At 42.1% G+C, this 18,609-nt stretch overlaps 1 protein-coding gene across 8 annotated transcripts in view; it reads right to left on the reverse strand.

The window, feature by feature from the left end:
* The window catches only part of EVC2 (EvC ciliary complex subunit 2), a 235,272-nt gene that overhangs the window by 140,374 nt on the left and 76,289 nt on the right, over positions 1-18,609 (reverse strand). For 7 of the 8 annotated variants that reach the window (XM_033949419.1, XM_033949454.1, XM_033949410.1 and 4 more), the window contains 2 exons: positions 16,723-16,857; positions 9,032-9,183 (listed from right to left, as the gene is read on the reverse strand). In XM_033949419.1, the coding sequence (XP_033805310.1) occupies positions 9,032-9,183; positions 16,723-16,857 (287 nt within the window). The remainder of the gene's footprint in view (positions 1-9,031; positions 9,184-16,722; positions 16,858-18,609) is intronic. The other variant, XM_033949436.1, reaches the window with a different exon arrangement.

An 18,609-nucleotide genomic window follows, 5' to 3' on the forward strand; every position in this document is an offset into this window, starting at 1 on the left:
ACAAAAGGTAGAAAAAAATAATTTTATTTCTATTTTGTGATTAGAATATATCAGATTTGAAATATATATCCTGCTAGAGCTGGTGTTAGACATAACTGAGGACTGCAAAGCCCAGGCAGTGATTCTTTAGCTTCCAGCTGGCTTAGGGCGCTCTCTGACCAGGGGGCAGTTGCCCTAGTTGCACTCCTCTAAAACTATTCCTGTCATTTGTGACTGCAGTATTCTGTTAGCATGATATTTCTGTGTAGCATTCTGTAATAATTTGGCATGTTTAGTTTTCTTGATAGTAGAGGGGATATATATGAAGGGGAGGGGAGACAGGGGTTTTGTTGATCCTTGCTGTGTATTATTTGTATTTATAAAATGACAATTGTACAGAATATTGTTTCTTTTTATGCTTTAATAAAATACATTCAATATAAAATCATAACTGAGGCTTGTGTGGATGGGATCAGATGATTTGCGGGAACCGAGCTCGTGGAGATGGGGCGGAAACAGAGTTTTAAAATTTTAGTCCTAGTAGTTTGCCGGTCCACAAAATAATTCTTTTATTTCTACCGGTCCACGGGTATAAAAAGGTTGAAAAACACTGATCCAGAGCATGGAGAGTCTTTCCATAATGAGGTTTATGAGGCTTAGGAAGGAAGCAGAGCCAACTCAAAGAGTTGCGGCACCCTCTCATGGACTCATATTATGAGAACGGCCCTCCAGTTAGGTTAGTACTCATCTTTCTTTACTGCTTCCTCTTGGTTTTCATTTGAGTCCTTTTCCAGAATCGCATTTCCATTTTCTATTTCTTTATTCTCCCTGGCTTCTCCCCTTCATCTATCTCTGATAATGGTCCTTTTGTTTGTTGTTTTTATCCATCTATTTCATCTGTCTGTTTAACTATCACTAGATTTCATTCCTCCTTGTCCCTCCTTCAGTCCTTATTGTCTCTTTTCACCTTTCACTTGATTACCAGCTTTTCCATTTGCTATTCTTACTTCCCTAGTCCTCCCATTCCCCATCTCTGTCTCTCATTTTTATAAGCCTTCTTTATCTCAACTTTCACCCATTTTCTAGTTCCCTAATTCCATCCTCTGTACTTACTCCCTTCCCATCTCAAGTATCTTTACTGTCTTTCTTCTCACCAGCCTTAGCTCCTTCCCTATAACTTAATCCCTCTCTTAATCCCTTCCCTGTAACTTAATCCCTCTCTCTTTCCAATCTCTTTCTTAAGTCTTAACCCTATCCAGTCCCTTTCTTAAGTCTTAACCCTATCCAGAGTCCCATTTCCCCTTTTCCTTCTCCCACTTCTTTCAAGGACTAACTACCTGCATCTCTCATCATTTATGAAGTTCTCTGTCCCTTTCAATTGTTTCCTAAGCCCTTCATTTCATTTAAAGTGACTCCCCTCTCCATTTTCTGAACTCAGTCTCAGAGCTCTTAATCCCTTCACCCAATTATCTAGTTCCTATTGCTCTCCCTAATTCCTGCTAATCATCTAACCAAGTCCCTATTAATTTGTACTATCCAATTCCTTACTCTTCACCCACAATCCCATCCAAGCCCTGAGTCCTCACTTACACTCCAATACTCAGCTAGTCTTAGTCTGTCTTTTTCTGATCTCCCATCAAACTCCAGATTCTTTGCCTGTCAGAATCTTTGTCCTCCCACCTCTTTTTCATTTTTTCTATGACATCCATTCCTCTGTCTTCCCCTATACCAATTTTACTCCTTCCCTAACATCTTTCCCTGCTTATCCCCTTCATTTAAAATTCCCCTCCCCCACTAAGTGTTCAATATAACAAATGGTTTTTTTAATGAATGGACTGGGCATTACAATTACTCTTTGTAGATATTAAAACGCAACACTAAACACTTGTATAGAACAATTTGTGGAGATTTTTTTTTGCCAGTGATTTGAGTGTGATTTCTAGCCTGCATTCTACATTAGGCCAGGCTCTGGTTAGCACTGAGGCTTTTTTCTCCACTATTTTTAAGATTCTGTCATTGGGTTGTGTTGCTTATACTACTTGAACACTGTGTTAATAGTGTATTGATTAGTTCAAGTGATCCTAAGTGTTTGTAGGTAATTGAAATCACCCATTATTATTGTGTTACCCAATTTGTTAGCCTCCCTAATTTCTGATAACATCTCTGCATCTGTCTGTTCATCCTGGTCAGGCAAATGGTAATGCACTCCTATCATTATCCTTTTTCCTCTTTACATATGGGATATTCCATAAAGATTCCAAGGTGCGTTTTGGTTCCTGTACAATTTTTAGTCTATTTGATTCAAGGCCCTCGTTAATGTATAATGCTATACCTCCACCAATTCGGCCCACCCTATTACTGTGATAATTTGTACCCTATCACAGTGTCCCATTGGTTATTTTCCTTCCACCAGGTCTCAGAGATGCCTATCATATCTATCTTTTCATTTAGTACAATATATTCTAACTAGTGTTTAAGCCTATTACATTAACGGGTGCTAGAATATATGCCTGTCTGTCTTTCTTTATTTATGTCTCTCTCCCTTCTGCTATTTTTCTCTCTCTCTCCCTGGCACCCTTTGTCTGTCTGTATTTCTTTCTGTCTCTCCCCCCCTTCCCCCCCACTTTCCTTTGCAGAAGCAGCAGCGGTATTTCCCTTCCCCTCCAGGTCCCTGTGAAGCAATTTCCTTCTCTTACCGTGCGCTGTCCTGCTCCGTTCGGCCCTTCCCTTCTCTTAATGCGATCTGGCCTGCTCCATTCGGCCCCTCCCTTCTCTTAATGCGATCTGGCCTGCTCCGTTCGGCCCCTCCCCCTTCCCTTCCCATGGGATGGCCTGCTGCGGCAAGTTTTAAAAGTGCCGCCGGCGGCTCCTCTCACACTGCTGATCCTCCTGTAAAGAGCAGCCTGCAGCGAACCTCATAGCCTCGGTAGCACGTTCCCTCTGACGCACGGGATTGCATCAGAGGGAACGTGCTACCGAGTTGGAGAGCGGCCTGCGAGGTTCGCTAAAGCCAGCCACCATCGCAGGCTGCTCTTTACAGGAGGATCAGCAGCAGCAGCGGCGGCGGCAGCGGTGAGTGAGGGCCGAGGTGTGTTCCCTGCCGAAGACGCGGGCAGGGAGGGAGCTTGCCTGGCTTCCAGGGTGAGTGAGGGCGGGAGGAGGGGAGTGGCCAGAATGTTCCCTGCCGCTGGGTTGTCTGCCACGGATCACACACCACAGCGGCAGGGAACACAAAATCCTAAGTGCGCATGTGCGCTTAGGGTTTTATCATATAGGATTCTCCCATCTTGTTTCTTAGGTATTTGGTATTTGCATACAGACCTTTCAAACAATGTTTGTCATTCCTATTTACAATTTTTTCAGCAGTTGACATGGGTAATTTGCAGTCTTTAAAATTAGTCTGCTCTGTATTTAAGGACACTTGGGCCTGTGCTCTTCAACATATTTATAAACGACCTAGAAATCGGCACGACGAGCGAGGTGATTAAATTTGAAGACGATACAAAGTTATTCAGAGTAGTGAGGACACAGAAGGATTACGAAGACCTACAAAGTGGAGGAAATCACGATCAACCTTCTCCCTCCTCCAATATAAAGAACTAGCAAACAACTACAAACACGCCATACAAAATGCAAAAAAGGAATACTATACAAACCATATAAAAATGGCCCACAGTACCTCAGCATTATATGCCATCATTCAATCTCTTTCCCCTTATTCAAAAACTAACAAACCCTCAACCTTATCAAATCAGCCATCAACAACTGACCTGTCCAACTATTTTGACCAAAAAATTAAAAATCATTCATCTAAACTTTCAAAATACAGTAAAACCTTGGGTTGCAAATAACTTGGTTTACAAGTGTTTTGCAAGACAAGCAAAACATTTTATTAAATTTTAACTTGATATACAAGCAATGTCTTGCAATGCAAGTACATACAGTATATACACATCACAACTGAGCCGATGGTTCTTCTCTCTGACGCTGCAAGAGTGTAGTGACTGTTCTAAACGAGCGAAGTCTTGCAATACAAGTACATACAGTATACATGCATCACATCATCAAAATTGAGCCGATGGTTCTTCTCTCTCTGACGCTGCAGGAGTGTAGTGACTGTTCTAAATGAGTGAGGTCTTGCAATACAAGTATGCATGGTATTTTGTATTAAAGTTTTTGGGTTGTAGAACGAATCGTCTGGGTTTCCATTATTTCCTAAGGGGAAATTCGCTTTGATATACGAGTGCTTTGGATTACAAGCATGCTTCTGGAACAAATTATGCTCGCAAACCAAGGTTTTACTGTACTCCAATTTTAAATTACTTGGAACCTCCGAAACAGGATCACCATCTTCCTTTTAGTTCACTTTCTAAGTTTAAGTCCCCATCATTAGCAGAGCTACAGAAAACAATTCTATCCATGAACACTTCAAATAATTCTCTAGAGAATATCCCACCTTACTGTGATAAAGAAATTTTTTTCAATATTTGGTCCATACCTCTTAGAAATGGTAACCAAAAGCATCTCAAGTAACACTGTACCAAAATCCTGGAAATCAGCACTAGTCTTTCCCAAAATAAAAAAAAATCAAAATCTTGATCAAACTCTCAGTTCCAATTATCGACCCATTGCTAACCTACCTTTCATTTCCAAACTTACTGAAAAAAAGTCATCTTCCTTCAGACCTCTGCATTTTTTTGAAAAAACGCATTACATCCTAACCAAACTGCATTTCGCTTCAACCACTCAACAGAATTATCCCTACTAGGTCTCACTACCACTATTTTTTACTATAATGACCATGGGAAATCAGTTCTATTGATCTCTCTTGATCTATCGGCTGCCTTTGACACAATCGACCATGACTTACTCCTCAATCGTCTCAAAGATAGTGGAATATCTGATTCAGCTCTCCTATCGTTCTCTTCTTACTTTGCAGATAGGAACTTTCAAGTTCACTCTAAAGGAAACCTTTCTGTCCCAATCTTTCAAGCTTACGGTGTACTGCAAGGCTCAATCCTCTCCCCTCTATTATCCAACATTTTCCTAGCCCCTCTCCTGACATTAGCTCAATCTATCGGATTCACTCCATTTGCTTATGCTGATGATATTCAACTCCTTCACCCACTCAACCCGGCCAATATCAATGAAATTCAAGAAATCAATCTCAAAATCAAAATCAGCTCCTGGCTCCGAATTAACAGACTATCACTAAACGTAGCTAAATCATGAGGGATTCTCTTCCCTTATAAAAAGAAAGGCTCTTTAACCGGACAAATATCTATTAATACAATTCCCCTCCAAATAGAACTCAGGTTCAAATTACTAGAAGTTATCTTCGATAAAGATCTTACTTATCATGATCAAATCAGTTCCGTGACCAAAAATTGCTTTTACAAGCTTCGTTTAATCGTTCTTTAACCTCTGTTCTTGAACCCTCTTCAATCCAGATTCTAATTCACTCTCTAATCATTTCACATATAGCCTACTGCAACTCTCTTTACCATGGTATAACTCAAAAAGAAATCCGTAGATTACAACTGATCCAAAATACCGCAATCAAACTAATTTTTAAGGCCAAAAATATGATCACTTTTTCGAGAGTTACACTGGTTACTGGTCTCTCACCGAACTACATATAAAATTCTCCTTTTAACTTTTAAAATCAAGATCTCTCACCTCCCTGTTTTTCTAAATAAATATCTCATCCCACATACCCCTCCTAGGGTCCTTAGATTTACGAACCAAAACCTATTGACAGTACCTTCAATCAAGGACCTATACTATACTACAAATTCCATTTTCTCAGTAGTTGCTCCCTCGCTCTGGAATTCAATGTCATTTTATCTTCGCAATGAAAACTTAAGTAAATTTAAAATAAATCTCAAAATATTTCTCTTCAAAGATGCCTACCAATAATTGGGGCGGAAGAAAAAAGACTTTCAAGAAGCACATCCCTGTTTCCCTCTCGTTACTCCCCATCCCCCTACCCTTCCTTTTATTTTTATTTATTATTGTAATTAAAGCTTCCCTATCCCCAAAACCTCTTGTCTCTAATCAGTCCTAATTTGTCATAGTTTATTTTACCCCACCTAAATCAAAAATTAAATTAGACCGTTTTAATTTTTAATATTGTAAACCGCCCAGAAACATGTGAAGATCGGTATATCAAGCAACGCATAAACTTGAAACTTGATAAATACACTCGAGGAATGGGCTGCAAAATGGCAAATGAGGCCAACGTGGATAAGTGCAAGGTAATGCATGTCAGTAACAAAAATCATATGCACGAATACAGGATGTCTTTAAACCGTGCCGAGCTCTACGCTTGTGGAGATGGCGCGGTATACAAACCTAAGGTTTAGTTTAGTTTTAGTTTAGGATGTCTGGTGCTCTACTAGGAGAGAGCCCCTAGGAAAGAGACTTGGGGGTACTTGTAGACAAGTAAATGAAACCGTCTGCGCAATGTGCGGCAACGGCAAAAAGGGCAAACAGAATGCTAGGAATGATTAAGAAGGGGATCACGAACAGATCTGAAAAGGTTATCATGCCGTTAAACCGGGTCATGGTACGCCCCCACCTGGAATACTGCATCCAACACTAGTCGCCGTACATGAAAAGGACATAGTACTACTCGAAAGGGTCCAGAGAAGAGCGACAAAAATGGTTAAGGGACTGGGGGAGTTGCCGTACAATGAGAGGCTAGAGAAACTGAGCTTTGTCTCCCTTGAAAAGAGTACACTGAGAGGGGATATGATCGAAACATTCAAGATATTGAAGGGAATTGACTTAGTAGAGAAAGAGAGATTGTTCATCCTCTCCAAGGTAAAGAGAACAAGAGAGGGCACTAGTTAAAGTTAGAAGGGAATAGATTCTGTACAAACGTAAAGAAGTTCTTCTTCATCGAGAGAGTGGTAAAAATCTGGAATGCTCTTCCGGAGACTGTTATATGGAAAGCAACCTTCAAGGATTCAAGAAAAGGTTGAATAAGTTCCTACTGGAACAGAACATGTGCAGGTAAAGATAGACTCAAATAGGGCACTAGTCTTTGATCTATGGCAGGGGTAGGGAACTCCGGTCCTCGAGTGCCATATTCCAGTCGGGTTTTCAGGATTTCCCCAATGAATATGTATTGAAAGCAGTGTATGCAAATAGATATCATGCATATTCATTGAAGAAATCCTGAAAACCCGACTAGAATACGGCTCTCGAGGCCCGGAGTTCCCTACCCCTGATCTATGGGCTGCCGCGTAAGCGGACTGCTGGGCACGATGGACCACTGGTCTGACCCACCAGTAGCAAATCTTATGTTCTTACTATGGTCTCTACTGCAACCTCGCTATCGGGATGCCCTATTTTCCCTAATGTGGTGATATGTTTTAAAGATACTTTGTTCCGAACCATGCTCTTTTGAGTGACTGTCAATTTTCCTCCAGCTTCTAGTTTAAAAGTTGCTCTCTCCCTTTTTAAATGTTGATGCCAGCAGCCTTATTTCATCCTGGTTAAAGTGGAGCCCATCTTTGAAGAAAAGACTCCCCACTTCCCCAGAATGTTGCCTAGCTCCTAATAAATCTTAAACTATCTTCCCTATAACATTGCCTTATCCATGCATTGAGACTTCAGAACTTTGCCTATCCCTTGAGTCCTGCGCAAGGAACAGAGAACACTTCTGAAAATGCTACCCTAAAGGCTCTGGATTTTAGGTTTCTACCTCTGAGCCTGCTTTGGCTTTCAGAACCTCCCTACCACATTTCCCTGATTCACTGGTACCAAGACAGCAGGCTCCTCCCCAGCACTGTCTAAAATCTTATCTAGGTGATGTGTGAATTCCGTCACCTTCATCCCAGGCAAGCAAATGACCAAGCAATCCTCATGTCCACCAGCCACCCAGCTATCTACATGCCTAATAATCAAATCTCCAACGACAACGTCTGGCCTAACCTTTCCCTCCTGGGTAGAAGCCCCTGGAGATACATCCTCAATGCAAGTAACATGAAGATAAGAACATAAGAAGTTGCCCCGCTGAGTCAGACCAGAGGTCCATCTTGCTCAGCGGTCCGCTCCCGCGGCGGCCCATCAGGGACCTCTAATCCCATCCCTATAATCTACCTCTACTCTTATCTGTACCCCTCAATCCCTTTGTCTTCCAAGTACCTATCCAAAGCTTCTTTGAACCCCTGTTTATCACATCCTCCGGTAGCGCGTTCCATGTATCCACCACCCTCTGTGTGAAAAAGAACTTCCTAGCGTTTGTTCTAAACTTCTCCCCTTTCAATTTCTCTGAGTGCCCCCTTGTACTTGTTGATCCCCTTAATTTGGACAGCTTTTTTTTTCATATCCATTCAGCAGAGTGTAAAAACAATACTGAGGAGACTGAAGGAACTGTTGTGTGGGAAGAGCGGTGCATACTCAGAGAACTTTACATTAGTTCAGACTGCTGGGACAGCTGTTCCATCCCAGCACCATTAACATATTTTATTTTCAATCTTTTTTATTGATTTTAACAAAGTAACAGCTTGTATGAACACAATTCTCACAAAACCCCAAATTTACCAGCACCTAACTCAATCCAAGTCTAAACTCCACCCCTAACCAAGCCTACTTTTCAGGTAGGTATCTCGGTACAGATGTCTACATCACGTCTACTGAATTAGGCACCTACTGGAAAATTAATTTTTTTTAAAATTGATTTTTAACTGGTTTTTAATGGTGCTGTTTAATTAACAGCACCAGCTGAACCAATTAAAAAATTAAATTAGGCACCTTTATTGGCGAGGCCTGCCGATCTTGGCACCTAATGGTAAGTGCTTTTTATCTAGGTATACTATTGCATCTGCATTGTTTCAGGCCCTACCTTTACTCTGCCTATGAAATGTTTCTGGTAAGTGTGAATGAATGTATGTAGTTGTGGAACTGGGTATACTTATTTACCCACACACAAGATGGGCAATATTTAAAAGAGCCCATTTCCACAAACAAAACTCAACTATATATAAGGTGATAGCTTTTTAAATTGCCTTCAATATACAATAATGTCAATTTCAGTTCTTACTCTTCCAGAGCTTGAAGCATGTTTTCTGTTTCTTCAAAAGTCAGAATGTCAATCATTTTGTCATTTATGCTGAAATCTTCGTTTATGATATCCGTGGAATTCATCTGGGAATGTTCCAGCTTTTGATCATGATTAGTTTTATATCTATTTCCCTAAAGTGACATTGAAAAACAGATTTTAGAAAAGATTTATGTGACCAAGTAATGAAAATAGAAAAATGCAGTTGCCCCTTTAATAAGACTATTTACAATTATCAAATTATCTACAGAAATACAAATCTACAAGTTGTAAATTTAAGCAATGAAACATTTAAGGAACTAAATGGAGAAGAGTAAATAGTTAGGTTCCTCAGGAGTCTGTTTTGGAACTTCTGCTTTTTAACATATTTATCAATGATCTAGAGATGGGAATAATTAGTGAGATCATTAACCCCCTCATTAGCAGCTGCTGCATGGCAAAAACCCCAAAGCCCTTTAAATCCCTATGGACTTTGGGGAAGGTACCACAGCAGCAGCAGCTGTAGGCACAGCTTAATAAGAGGGTGGGGGGGGTAAATTTGCTGATGTCATAAAATTGTTAAATGTTGTTAAATCGCAAGAGAATTGTGAAAAATTACAAGAGGACCTTGTGAGACTGGGCATCAAAATGGCAGATGATGTTTAATGTGAGGAAGTGCAAAGTGGTATATGTGGGAAAGAGGAACCTAAACTATAGCTATATGATGCAGGGCTACATGTTAGGAGTCACCACCCAAGAAAAGGATTTAGGTGTCATTATTGAGGATACGATGAAACCCTCAGCTGAGTGAACGGCAGCAGCTAAGAAAGCAAATAGAATATTAGGAATTATCAGGAACGGAATGGAAAACAAAAATGAAAATGTTATAATTCCTTTGCACTGCTCCAAGGTGCGGCCACACCTTGAATACAATATACCAGGGATATGGAACTCCGGTCCTCAAGAGCCGTATTCCAGTTGGGTTTCAGGATTTCCCCAATGAATATGCATTGAAAGCAGTACATGCAAATAGATCTCATGCATATTCATTGGGGAAATCCTGAAAACCCGACAAGAATACGGCTCTCGAGGACTGGAGTTCCCTACCCCTGCTATATACAATTCTGGGCACTGCATCTAAAAAAATAATATAGTAGGCAACAGAAACGATCAAGGAGATGTCATCAGCAACGCAGCAGAGGAACGCCCAGGAGATAGAAGGCCGCAAAGCAGCCTGTGTAGATTGCTGCTGACGGCTGTTAAAAGGTATTGCTATCTCACGGTTCAGATGGGAGGGAGAGATGGGTCAACGGGAGGGGGGTGCACGGCGGCAACAGGTGGATAGAAAGATGCTACACAGGGGGATGGGAGGAAGGGAGGGATAGAAGTTGCAAGGGTTCTGCTGCACAGAGGGATGGGAGGGAGGGAGATACTGCACAAGGAGATGGGTGAGAGGGGAGAAAAGATGCTGCACATGTGGGGGAAAGAAAGGAAATAGGAAGAATTGGGGTGAAGGAGAGGAAGGGAGAGATGATCATTGTACATGAAAGAAATAAGACATCCCTGAAAATAAGACCTAGGGCTCCTTTTACAAAGGTAAGTTAGGGCCTTAACGCGCGGAATAGCACTCGCTAGCCGCTACCACCTCCTCTTGAGCAGACGGTAGTTTTTCAGGTAGCTCGTGCTAATCCGGTGCATGCGCTAAAAACGCTAGCGCACCTTTGTAAAAGGAGCCCCTAGTGCTTTTTTGGGCCCCCAAAATAATATAACAGTGTCTTATTTTCAGGGAAACACTGTAGAATGAATTAAAGCTTGAATTGAATTAAAAAGGAACACCTCCTGAGGTGTGAAATATTTATGTGCAAACCATAAATATTATCTGCTCCTTATGCGAAAACCACTATTACTACTAAACATTAATATTGTATTACAAGATTCATGAAGTGCTGTACAAAAGCAGAAGGAATAAATCCTTTCTCTGTAGAGATTAGAATCCAGTCTTCAGATGGCCACTAAGCACAAAAAGAGTCTAAAATGAGATGAAGAGTATAATACTAGTAATGGAACTTCCAAAGGAGTTCAAGGATATTGCCATGCCGTCTAATATCTAACGGGAAAAGAAAGGTGATAGGAATTGCATGGAAACATGACTTCTGTAAATGAACTGATATCAAGATGAAAATGTTATAATGCCCTTGTATTGCTCTATGGTATGGCCGCACCTTGACTACTATGTGCAATTCTGGTCACCATATCTCAAAAAAGATAGAGTAGAATTAGAAAAGGTATACAGAAGGGCCGCAAAATGATAAAAGGGATGGAATGACTTCTCTATGAGGAAAGGCTACGGCTCTTCAGCCTGGAGAAGAGATGGTTCAGGGAATCTAGAATCTAGAATTCTTTTTAGATTTACCTGTATTATTTATAAAACAGGGTGAAGGGATAATCGCACACCAGACGCCAGCGCGCCGACAATCCAGCGCCGACAATTTGGCGCAAGACAGAAGCGCGCGGGGGAAAAAGTAATTTTTAAAGAGCTCCGACTGGGGGTTTGGGGTGGCAACCCCCCCACTTTATTGGTTAGTGTTCACGCTGCTGTTGCGGGGGTGTGTGGGGGGTGAAACCCCCCACATTATAGAGAAAACGGAACTTTTCCCCCAAAAAATAAGAAAAAGTTCCATTATCGCTATAATGGAGGTTTCCAACCCCCCTCCAACAGCAGTGCAAACACTAACCAATAAAGTGGGGGGTTGCCACCCCAAACCCCCCGGACCTCTTTAAAAATTACTTTTTCCCCCGCGCGCTTCTGTCTTGCAACGAACTGTCAGCGCTAGATTGTCAGCGCGCTGGCGTCTTCCACGCCACTGTCTATGAACCATAAAACAGTCTTCAGGATGTTACCAGTCTACCTCGCCTCCCAGTTCCTCCTGAACTGTTCCAACCCAAGCACTCGTAGAAAACTTTATTTAACTATCCCTCCCTGAAATCATGCCAATATAAGAAATTTCTTGATAGAATTGTAACATTCCAGGCAGCCAAGCTGAATATGGTTTGGTAAACTCATAGTTGAAGCTGCCTCTTATGCTGATTTCAGAAAACAATTGAAGACACATCTGTTTGACAAGTTTCAATTAGAGAATGACACGGTGGCGGTTACCCACAGCTAGCCACGTTTAGCCGCGGGTAACCCGCCGGAACGGGGAAAGAAAAATAGCAGTCGCTGCGGGGACGGGGACAAGGCCATTCACCGCCCCGTGGAGCGGTGAATGGTCTTGTCTCTGCAGTGAGGCATCAAGGATCACGCGGTCCCCGCAGCCACCGCCCGCCGGTAGCGTTTAGCCAGCTCTCTCCCTCCACCTCACCTTATATTACAAGTTTGCCGGCTTCCTTTTTCTCGAGCCGCATGCATTCAAAAAGCCGTGCACGCGTGGCTGCGCGAGTCAATCAATCTTCTCCTCTGACGCAACCGGAAACAGGAAGTTGCAGGAGAGGAGAAGTTTGATCGACTCGCACAGCTGTGCGTGCGCGTCTTTTTGAATGTGTGCAGCTCAGGAAAAAGAAAGCCGGCAAACTTGAAATATAAGGTGAGGTGGAGGGAGGGTGGGGGCTGCTGGACCGCGCGATCGTGTGTGTTCCCGGCTCAAATTAGGAAGGAGGGAGTGAAAGGAAAAAAGTACTTCAGGCAATCTGACCTAGTTTATCAGTTACTGATCATAGGGTGCTCAAGCACTGTACCCCATCATGCTGTTTATCCTTAAGGTCTACAATTGACACTGCCTAGAACAGGGATGATACATTTCCAGAAAAGTGCTCTGATTGCACTAACAACAGGGGGTACTCCGCTCCTCCTCTATGGCAATTACGAGCAGCCTATGCTAAGTGGGATGGTCAGCTGGCTCTTGGTCCTTGAACACTACTTCAGGGAACCTGCAATAGATAGATTCTTGGCTTTCCTCTTCCCCATCACTGCAACTTGGGTCAAGGGGATGAAGAGGGAAAGAAAGAAACCCACAGCAGGAAAGAAAGGGGAAGACAGGCAGATGAGCCAGATACTGGAAGCAGGGGGGGTGAAGAAAGAGGGAAAGAAGCTAGATGGGGTTGAAAAGAAGAGACACACTGGTATGGAAAAGGAAGATAGGGAAATCTGGACAGAGAAAGGTAACAGAAAGAGGGGAAATTATATGCATGGGGGATAGGGACAGAGACATAAAGGTGACATGCCATGGGGATGATATATGGAGATAGGGGGGGGGGGGCAACGCCAGATACATAGGGGAGATATTAGAAATGGGAAAAATAGGAACACAGAAGCGAGATGGTTTGTGGGGATGGGACAGGGACCGAGCTCGCAGGCTCCAGCGGCTTGCACAAATTACATTGTAATTTTTCTAGATTGATTACATTGTAATTTAGGTAGATAGATAGGAGCTGAAGGGTGGTAGAAAGGAACAGATGATAAAGGAGGGAGGGAAGGGTGCTGGAGGAAAGGAATAGAATAGACATTAAAAGAGGGTAGAGAGGAACAGACCCTGAAGGGAAATGTGAAAGATAGAGTGGGGAGAAGATGCTGGAAGGGAAGAAGACAGATGCCAGACTATGGGGGAGCGGAGGGAAGAAGATGGGGGCTAGACCAATTGGGGGAGGGTGAAGGAAGAGGCACAGTAACAGCAAATGGAAGACGCAGAGAGAAGACACACAGTGGATGGAAGGAATTGAATGAGAAGATGTGGAAAGCAGAAACCAGACAACAAAGGTAGAAAAAAAATTATATTTATTTATTTATTTTTTGCTTTAGGATAAAGTAGTATATTAGTTGTGTAGATAAAAATTTATAAACAAAGCCCTGCCAGCTGAACATCTCTTTCTCTAGTTCAGCAGCAGGAACTTTGATTTATAAGAACGGAATAAGCTAAATATTAGAGTACTAAGGCTTATATGGATGCTGCGGGGACGGTGACGGGGCGGTGAAAGGGATGGCGGTGACGGGGCGGTACAGAGGATGGTGGGCCGGGGACGGGGCGGTGACGGGGACAGATTTTTCCCCGTGTCATTCTCTAGTTTCAATCCTAAATCATGTCTATGGCCATAACTTACTTGAATTTCTACGGCCTTAATTTACTACGATTTTATCAGTGGCCCTTACTTAATTACCACTGTTTCATTTAAACTATCTTATCTTAACTTTTGATTTTAAAAGATGTATTTAGACCTTATTACACTTACGATTGTAAACTACCTTTCAGTTTGTATTTTAAATTGATTGTATGTACTTTTGTTGTAAACCGCTTCGAACTTCTGGTATAGCAGTATATAAGAAATAAATTATTATTATTATTATATGATAGAGAACAGTTAAGTTCTGGAATGCATTGCCAGAGGTTGTGGTAAGAGCCAATAGTGTAGCTGGTTTTAAGAAAGGTTTGGACAAGTTCCTGGAGGAAAAGTCCATAGTCTGTTATTGAGAAAGACATGGGGGAAGCCACTGCTTGTCCTGGATCGGTAGCATGGAATGTTGCTACTACTTGGGTTTTGGCCAGGTACTAGGGACCTGGATTGGCCACCCTGAGAACGGGCTACTGGGCTTGATTGGCCATTGGTCTGACCCAGTAAGGCTATTCTTATGTTCTTATTTTATATGAATGTGCTTCCCATGCTGCCTATTATAGTATCATTTGTGTTCTGCTGTCATTGATTATAGTTTTGTTATATGCTGCTTGTTCTACTATGCTGTTTAATTGTGTATATTTCTGATATTATATCATTACTTCTATTTCTAAGATTCAAACTGCCATCATCAAGTTTATCTCACTGATTGTATTTACACTTAGGTTATTAACAAGTTTGTAAGTTTTATGCCAAGCTTTGCCCGCTGTATACCACATTGGATGAATCTCTTCATAAAGGGGCTGTTTCCTGTTTTCCGAGACTACTTTTAGCGCCGTCAGTAAAAGGCCAATTTTTCTATTTTTCCCAATAATGACCATGCACTAATTTCCCTATTAGTGCATGAGACCTTACCGCCACCTATTTTGTAAGCGGAAAGGGCTCATAAATTAATCCTGTGCTAATCAGTTAGGCTTGGATTCACAAACAAGTCACTTTAGGTGCCAGCAGACACCTAGATCACGCCTACTGGCACGTAATGTAAGTGGCCTATTTGGGTTTAAGTGGTGTGACAATTAGTTATACAATTAAATCCCAATTAAACCCTCATTAAGCAAAAATAGCGATGGCTAAGCGGCCTCTGGGACCATTGCCTAATTACAAAGTTGCTACTGGTCAGGCCCCCTTTTACCTAATCAATTCACTTTTTGTTACCACTCAGAGAAACTCAAGAAGCTTCCATCCTCTTTTTGAATTCCCACCTGTCAAGGGATGCAAACACAAAAACTATCAAGATCATGAAGGGCATAGAGAGAGTAGAGAGGGACAGATTCTTCGAACTTTCGAAAAATAAGAGAACAAGAGGGCATTCGGAAAAGTTGAAAGGGGACAGATTCAAAACAAATGCTAGGAAGTTCTTCTTTACCCAACGTGTGGTGGACACCTGGAATGCGCTTCCAGGGGACGTTATAAGGCAGAGTACGGTACTGGGGTTCAAGAAAGGATTGGACAAATTCCTACTGGAAATGGGGATAGAGGGGTATAGATAGAAGATTACTGCACAGGTCCTGGACCTGTTGGGCCGCCGCGTGAGCGGACTGCTGGGCACGATGGACCTCGGGTCTGACCCAGCAGAGGCATTTCTTATGTTCTTATGATGAATGCACTCTCTTTCCAGGCAGCTACTTAAGATAGGATTTTCTGCAACTGTTACTGACCTCTTACTCTTATCTACATTTCAGAAGAAAATTAAAAACTTTTTTTAAAGTAAAATTTATAGATAATTATATCATTCACGCTGCATTCATCTTATGATTTTTAATTTTTTAATCGTTATACGGTCTAGAAATTGATTTTATGTTATGTTTATATGTCCCTGGCAACTAGAGGCACTTAGTGATGCTGAAGCCTGGAAGTGAGCATGTTTAGGGGCGCCGCCGGAATTCAGTATCACTATGGGCTCCTTTTACGAAGTCGCGTTAGCGATTTTATCGCACGCAGCTTTTTAGCGCGCGCTAAATCCGCGCTACGTGGCTAGTACTAATGCCAGTTCAATGCTGGCGTTAGTGTCTAGCGCAGCCGGCAGTTTAGCACGCGCTATTATGGCGCATTAAACCGCTAACGCAGCTTTGTAAAAGGAGTCCTATGTGTTACTGATCACGATTCTGATAGGACCCTAGGCGCTGAAAATGTAGGCTTGTTAAACCCTGGCCTACATTTCTGGTGCCTAGGGTTTCTACTCAATATGATTCTGGAAGTGGTGCCTGTCCAAGATTGGCATGCAGGAGGTGCCCTTTTTGAAGGCATCTGCCGTGGTAGGCGCCGCTTCCAGAATCAACCCCTTAGCATGCAACAGTGCCCCTGTGATAACTGATTAGTATAGCCATGCCCCATTCTCCACCCCCAGCTCTACAAAATAAATTTTATTTTTTAGCAAGTGGGTAGTACGCGCATATGCAAAAACTACGGCAAGTCACCTGAGTGACATTTTAATCTGTAGTAAGCATACATTACTGCTTACCACAGTTTAGTAAAATAAACCCCTCACATGCAGTTAATAAATCCCAATCAATCAATAAATTGGTACTTACAACATTCTTAGAAGGGAACACCCCTTCCACTTTCCTAGCTCTGTAGATCATAGAGAAAGTAATGCATGTCAGCAGAAGGGATCCAGCGAATGCAATGATGAACCCAGAAAAGTGAATGCCATGGTGAGGAGAACTCTATAAAGACATAAACAATGCCTGTAGCCACAGTGAATGAAGCAGAAGACAGATAATATTAAAAGTGACTTGTGTAAATTCTTTCAAAAATCACTACATGGAACCATTCTGTCATGTTAATCTATCATCAGATAAATGCAGAATTGAAACAGGAAGATTTCAGCCTGTTTTATATTAGTCAGATTATTATATCTATCTATCTATCTATATATATACTTATCAATTCTGCATCATAAGTTCATTAATTTTAATTGTGAGTTTCACAAAATAAAATTATGTTTATGTTTTCAGATTTTTTTCTCTCCATCTGTGATACTGAGTTTTCCTGCCTATAATTCACTGGTGGGATTTAATGTGGGAAAACTTAAATGAGCAGAGTTGTTGGTGGTGGACCCAAGCCACATCAGAAGACCATATTTTCTCCTCCTTTCTGCAGCCTAAGAGGTAGGATAAGCAGCGTAACATCTGTTTTACTCTTTTGGGATCTTGCCAGGTACTTGTGACCTGGATTGGCCACTGTTGGAAACAGGATACTGAGCTTGATGGGCATTTGGTCTGTCCCAGTATGGCAATGCTTAGGTTGTTATGTTCTACCTGAGAGAAAAAGGAGGGGGGGGGGGCGTATGTGCCCAGGGAGATGGGGAAGGGAACGGTGGAAAGGGAAAAATTCTGACAGGGGTGAGTGATGTGAAAGAGATATTCTGAAGGATGAGAGAGTGGAAGCGGAGAAAAAGAGCTGGAGAAAAAGCTGAAATGAGCTGGAAGAGTTCAAGACAGTGACAGGAGGAGAAGGAGGACAGCAATGAGGATAATGCTTGCACAGCAGACTAAGTGAGATGGTTCATAGACAGTAACGCGGAAGACAAAGGCGCGCGCCGACAACTGAGCGCAAGATGGAGGCGCGCGCCGAAGAAAAAGACTGTTTTTAGGGGCTGCGACGGGGGGTTTTGTTGGAGAGCCCCCCACACTTTACTTAATACAGATCGCGGCGGCGTTGTGGGGGGTTGTAACCCCCCACATTTTAGTGAAAACGTAACTTTTTCCCTAAAAACAGGGAAAAAGTTAAGTTTTCAGTAAAATGTAGGGGGTTACAACCCTCCAAACCCCCCACAACGCGGCGCGATCTGAATTAAGTAAAGCGGGGGGGTTCCCCCCACACCCTCCGTCATAGCCCCTAAAAACAGTCTTTTTCTTCGGCGCATGCCTCCGCACTGCGCTCAGTTGTCTACTCGCGCCTTTGTCCCGGCGCGCTTTTGACCTGACACCAAGTGAGATTTCCACCCTCAGGCTTTAGTAATTGGTACTATTCTTGATTACAATGAGAAAAAAATGATGCTAGTAGTGAAAAATGATGTTAGTAGTGAATTTACAGAGATATGAATGATTCACTATCACTCACAGAATAAAGCATCACATTGTTTATCAGTTAGATTACATGAAAGATAGAGTACGCATCAGTGGTGTCACTGTTAAAAGACTAGTGTAGTGCAATTAGCAAGCAAATGTGTGTACCGTGAATGTAAAATGCGCCAATAGATTTTATAATAAGCAGATGAGGCCTGCTACTGCTACCACTGCTTACTGCTGTTACACAAACTGTGTTAATTGTTCTCACTCGCCAACAGTCAGTAAGAGGCACACAGCTTCTAATATGAATCTAACACCAAAGCTGTACTCACTCACGCAGTAAGCTAATCACATGCAAATTTTTAATGTGTAGAATTTGTGCACTAATCAGGGTATGTACACTGA

Source organism: Geotrypetes seraphini, chromosome 1 (assembly GCF_902459505.1).
Source record: "Geotrypetes seraphini chromosome 1, aGeoSer1.1, whole genome shotgun sequence".
Classification (NCBI taxonomy): Eukaryota; Metazoa; Chordata; class Amphibia; order Gymnophiona; family Dermophiidae; genus Geotrypetes; species Geotrypetes seraphini.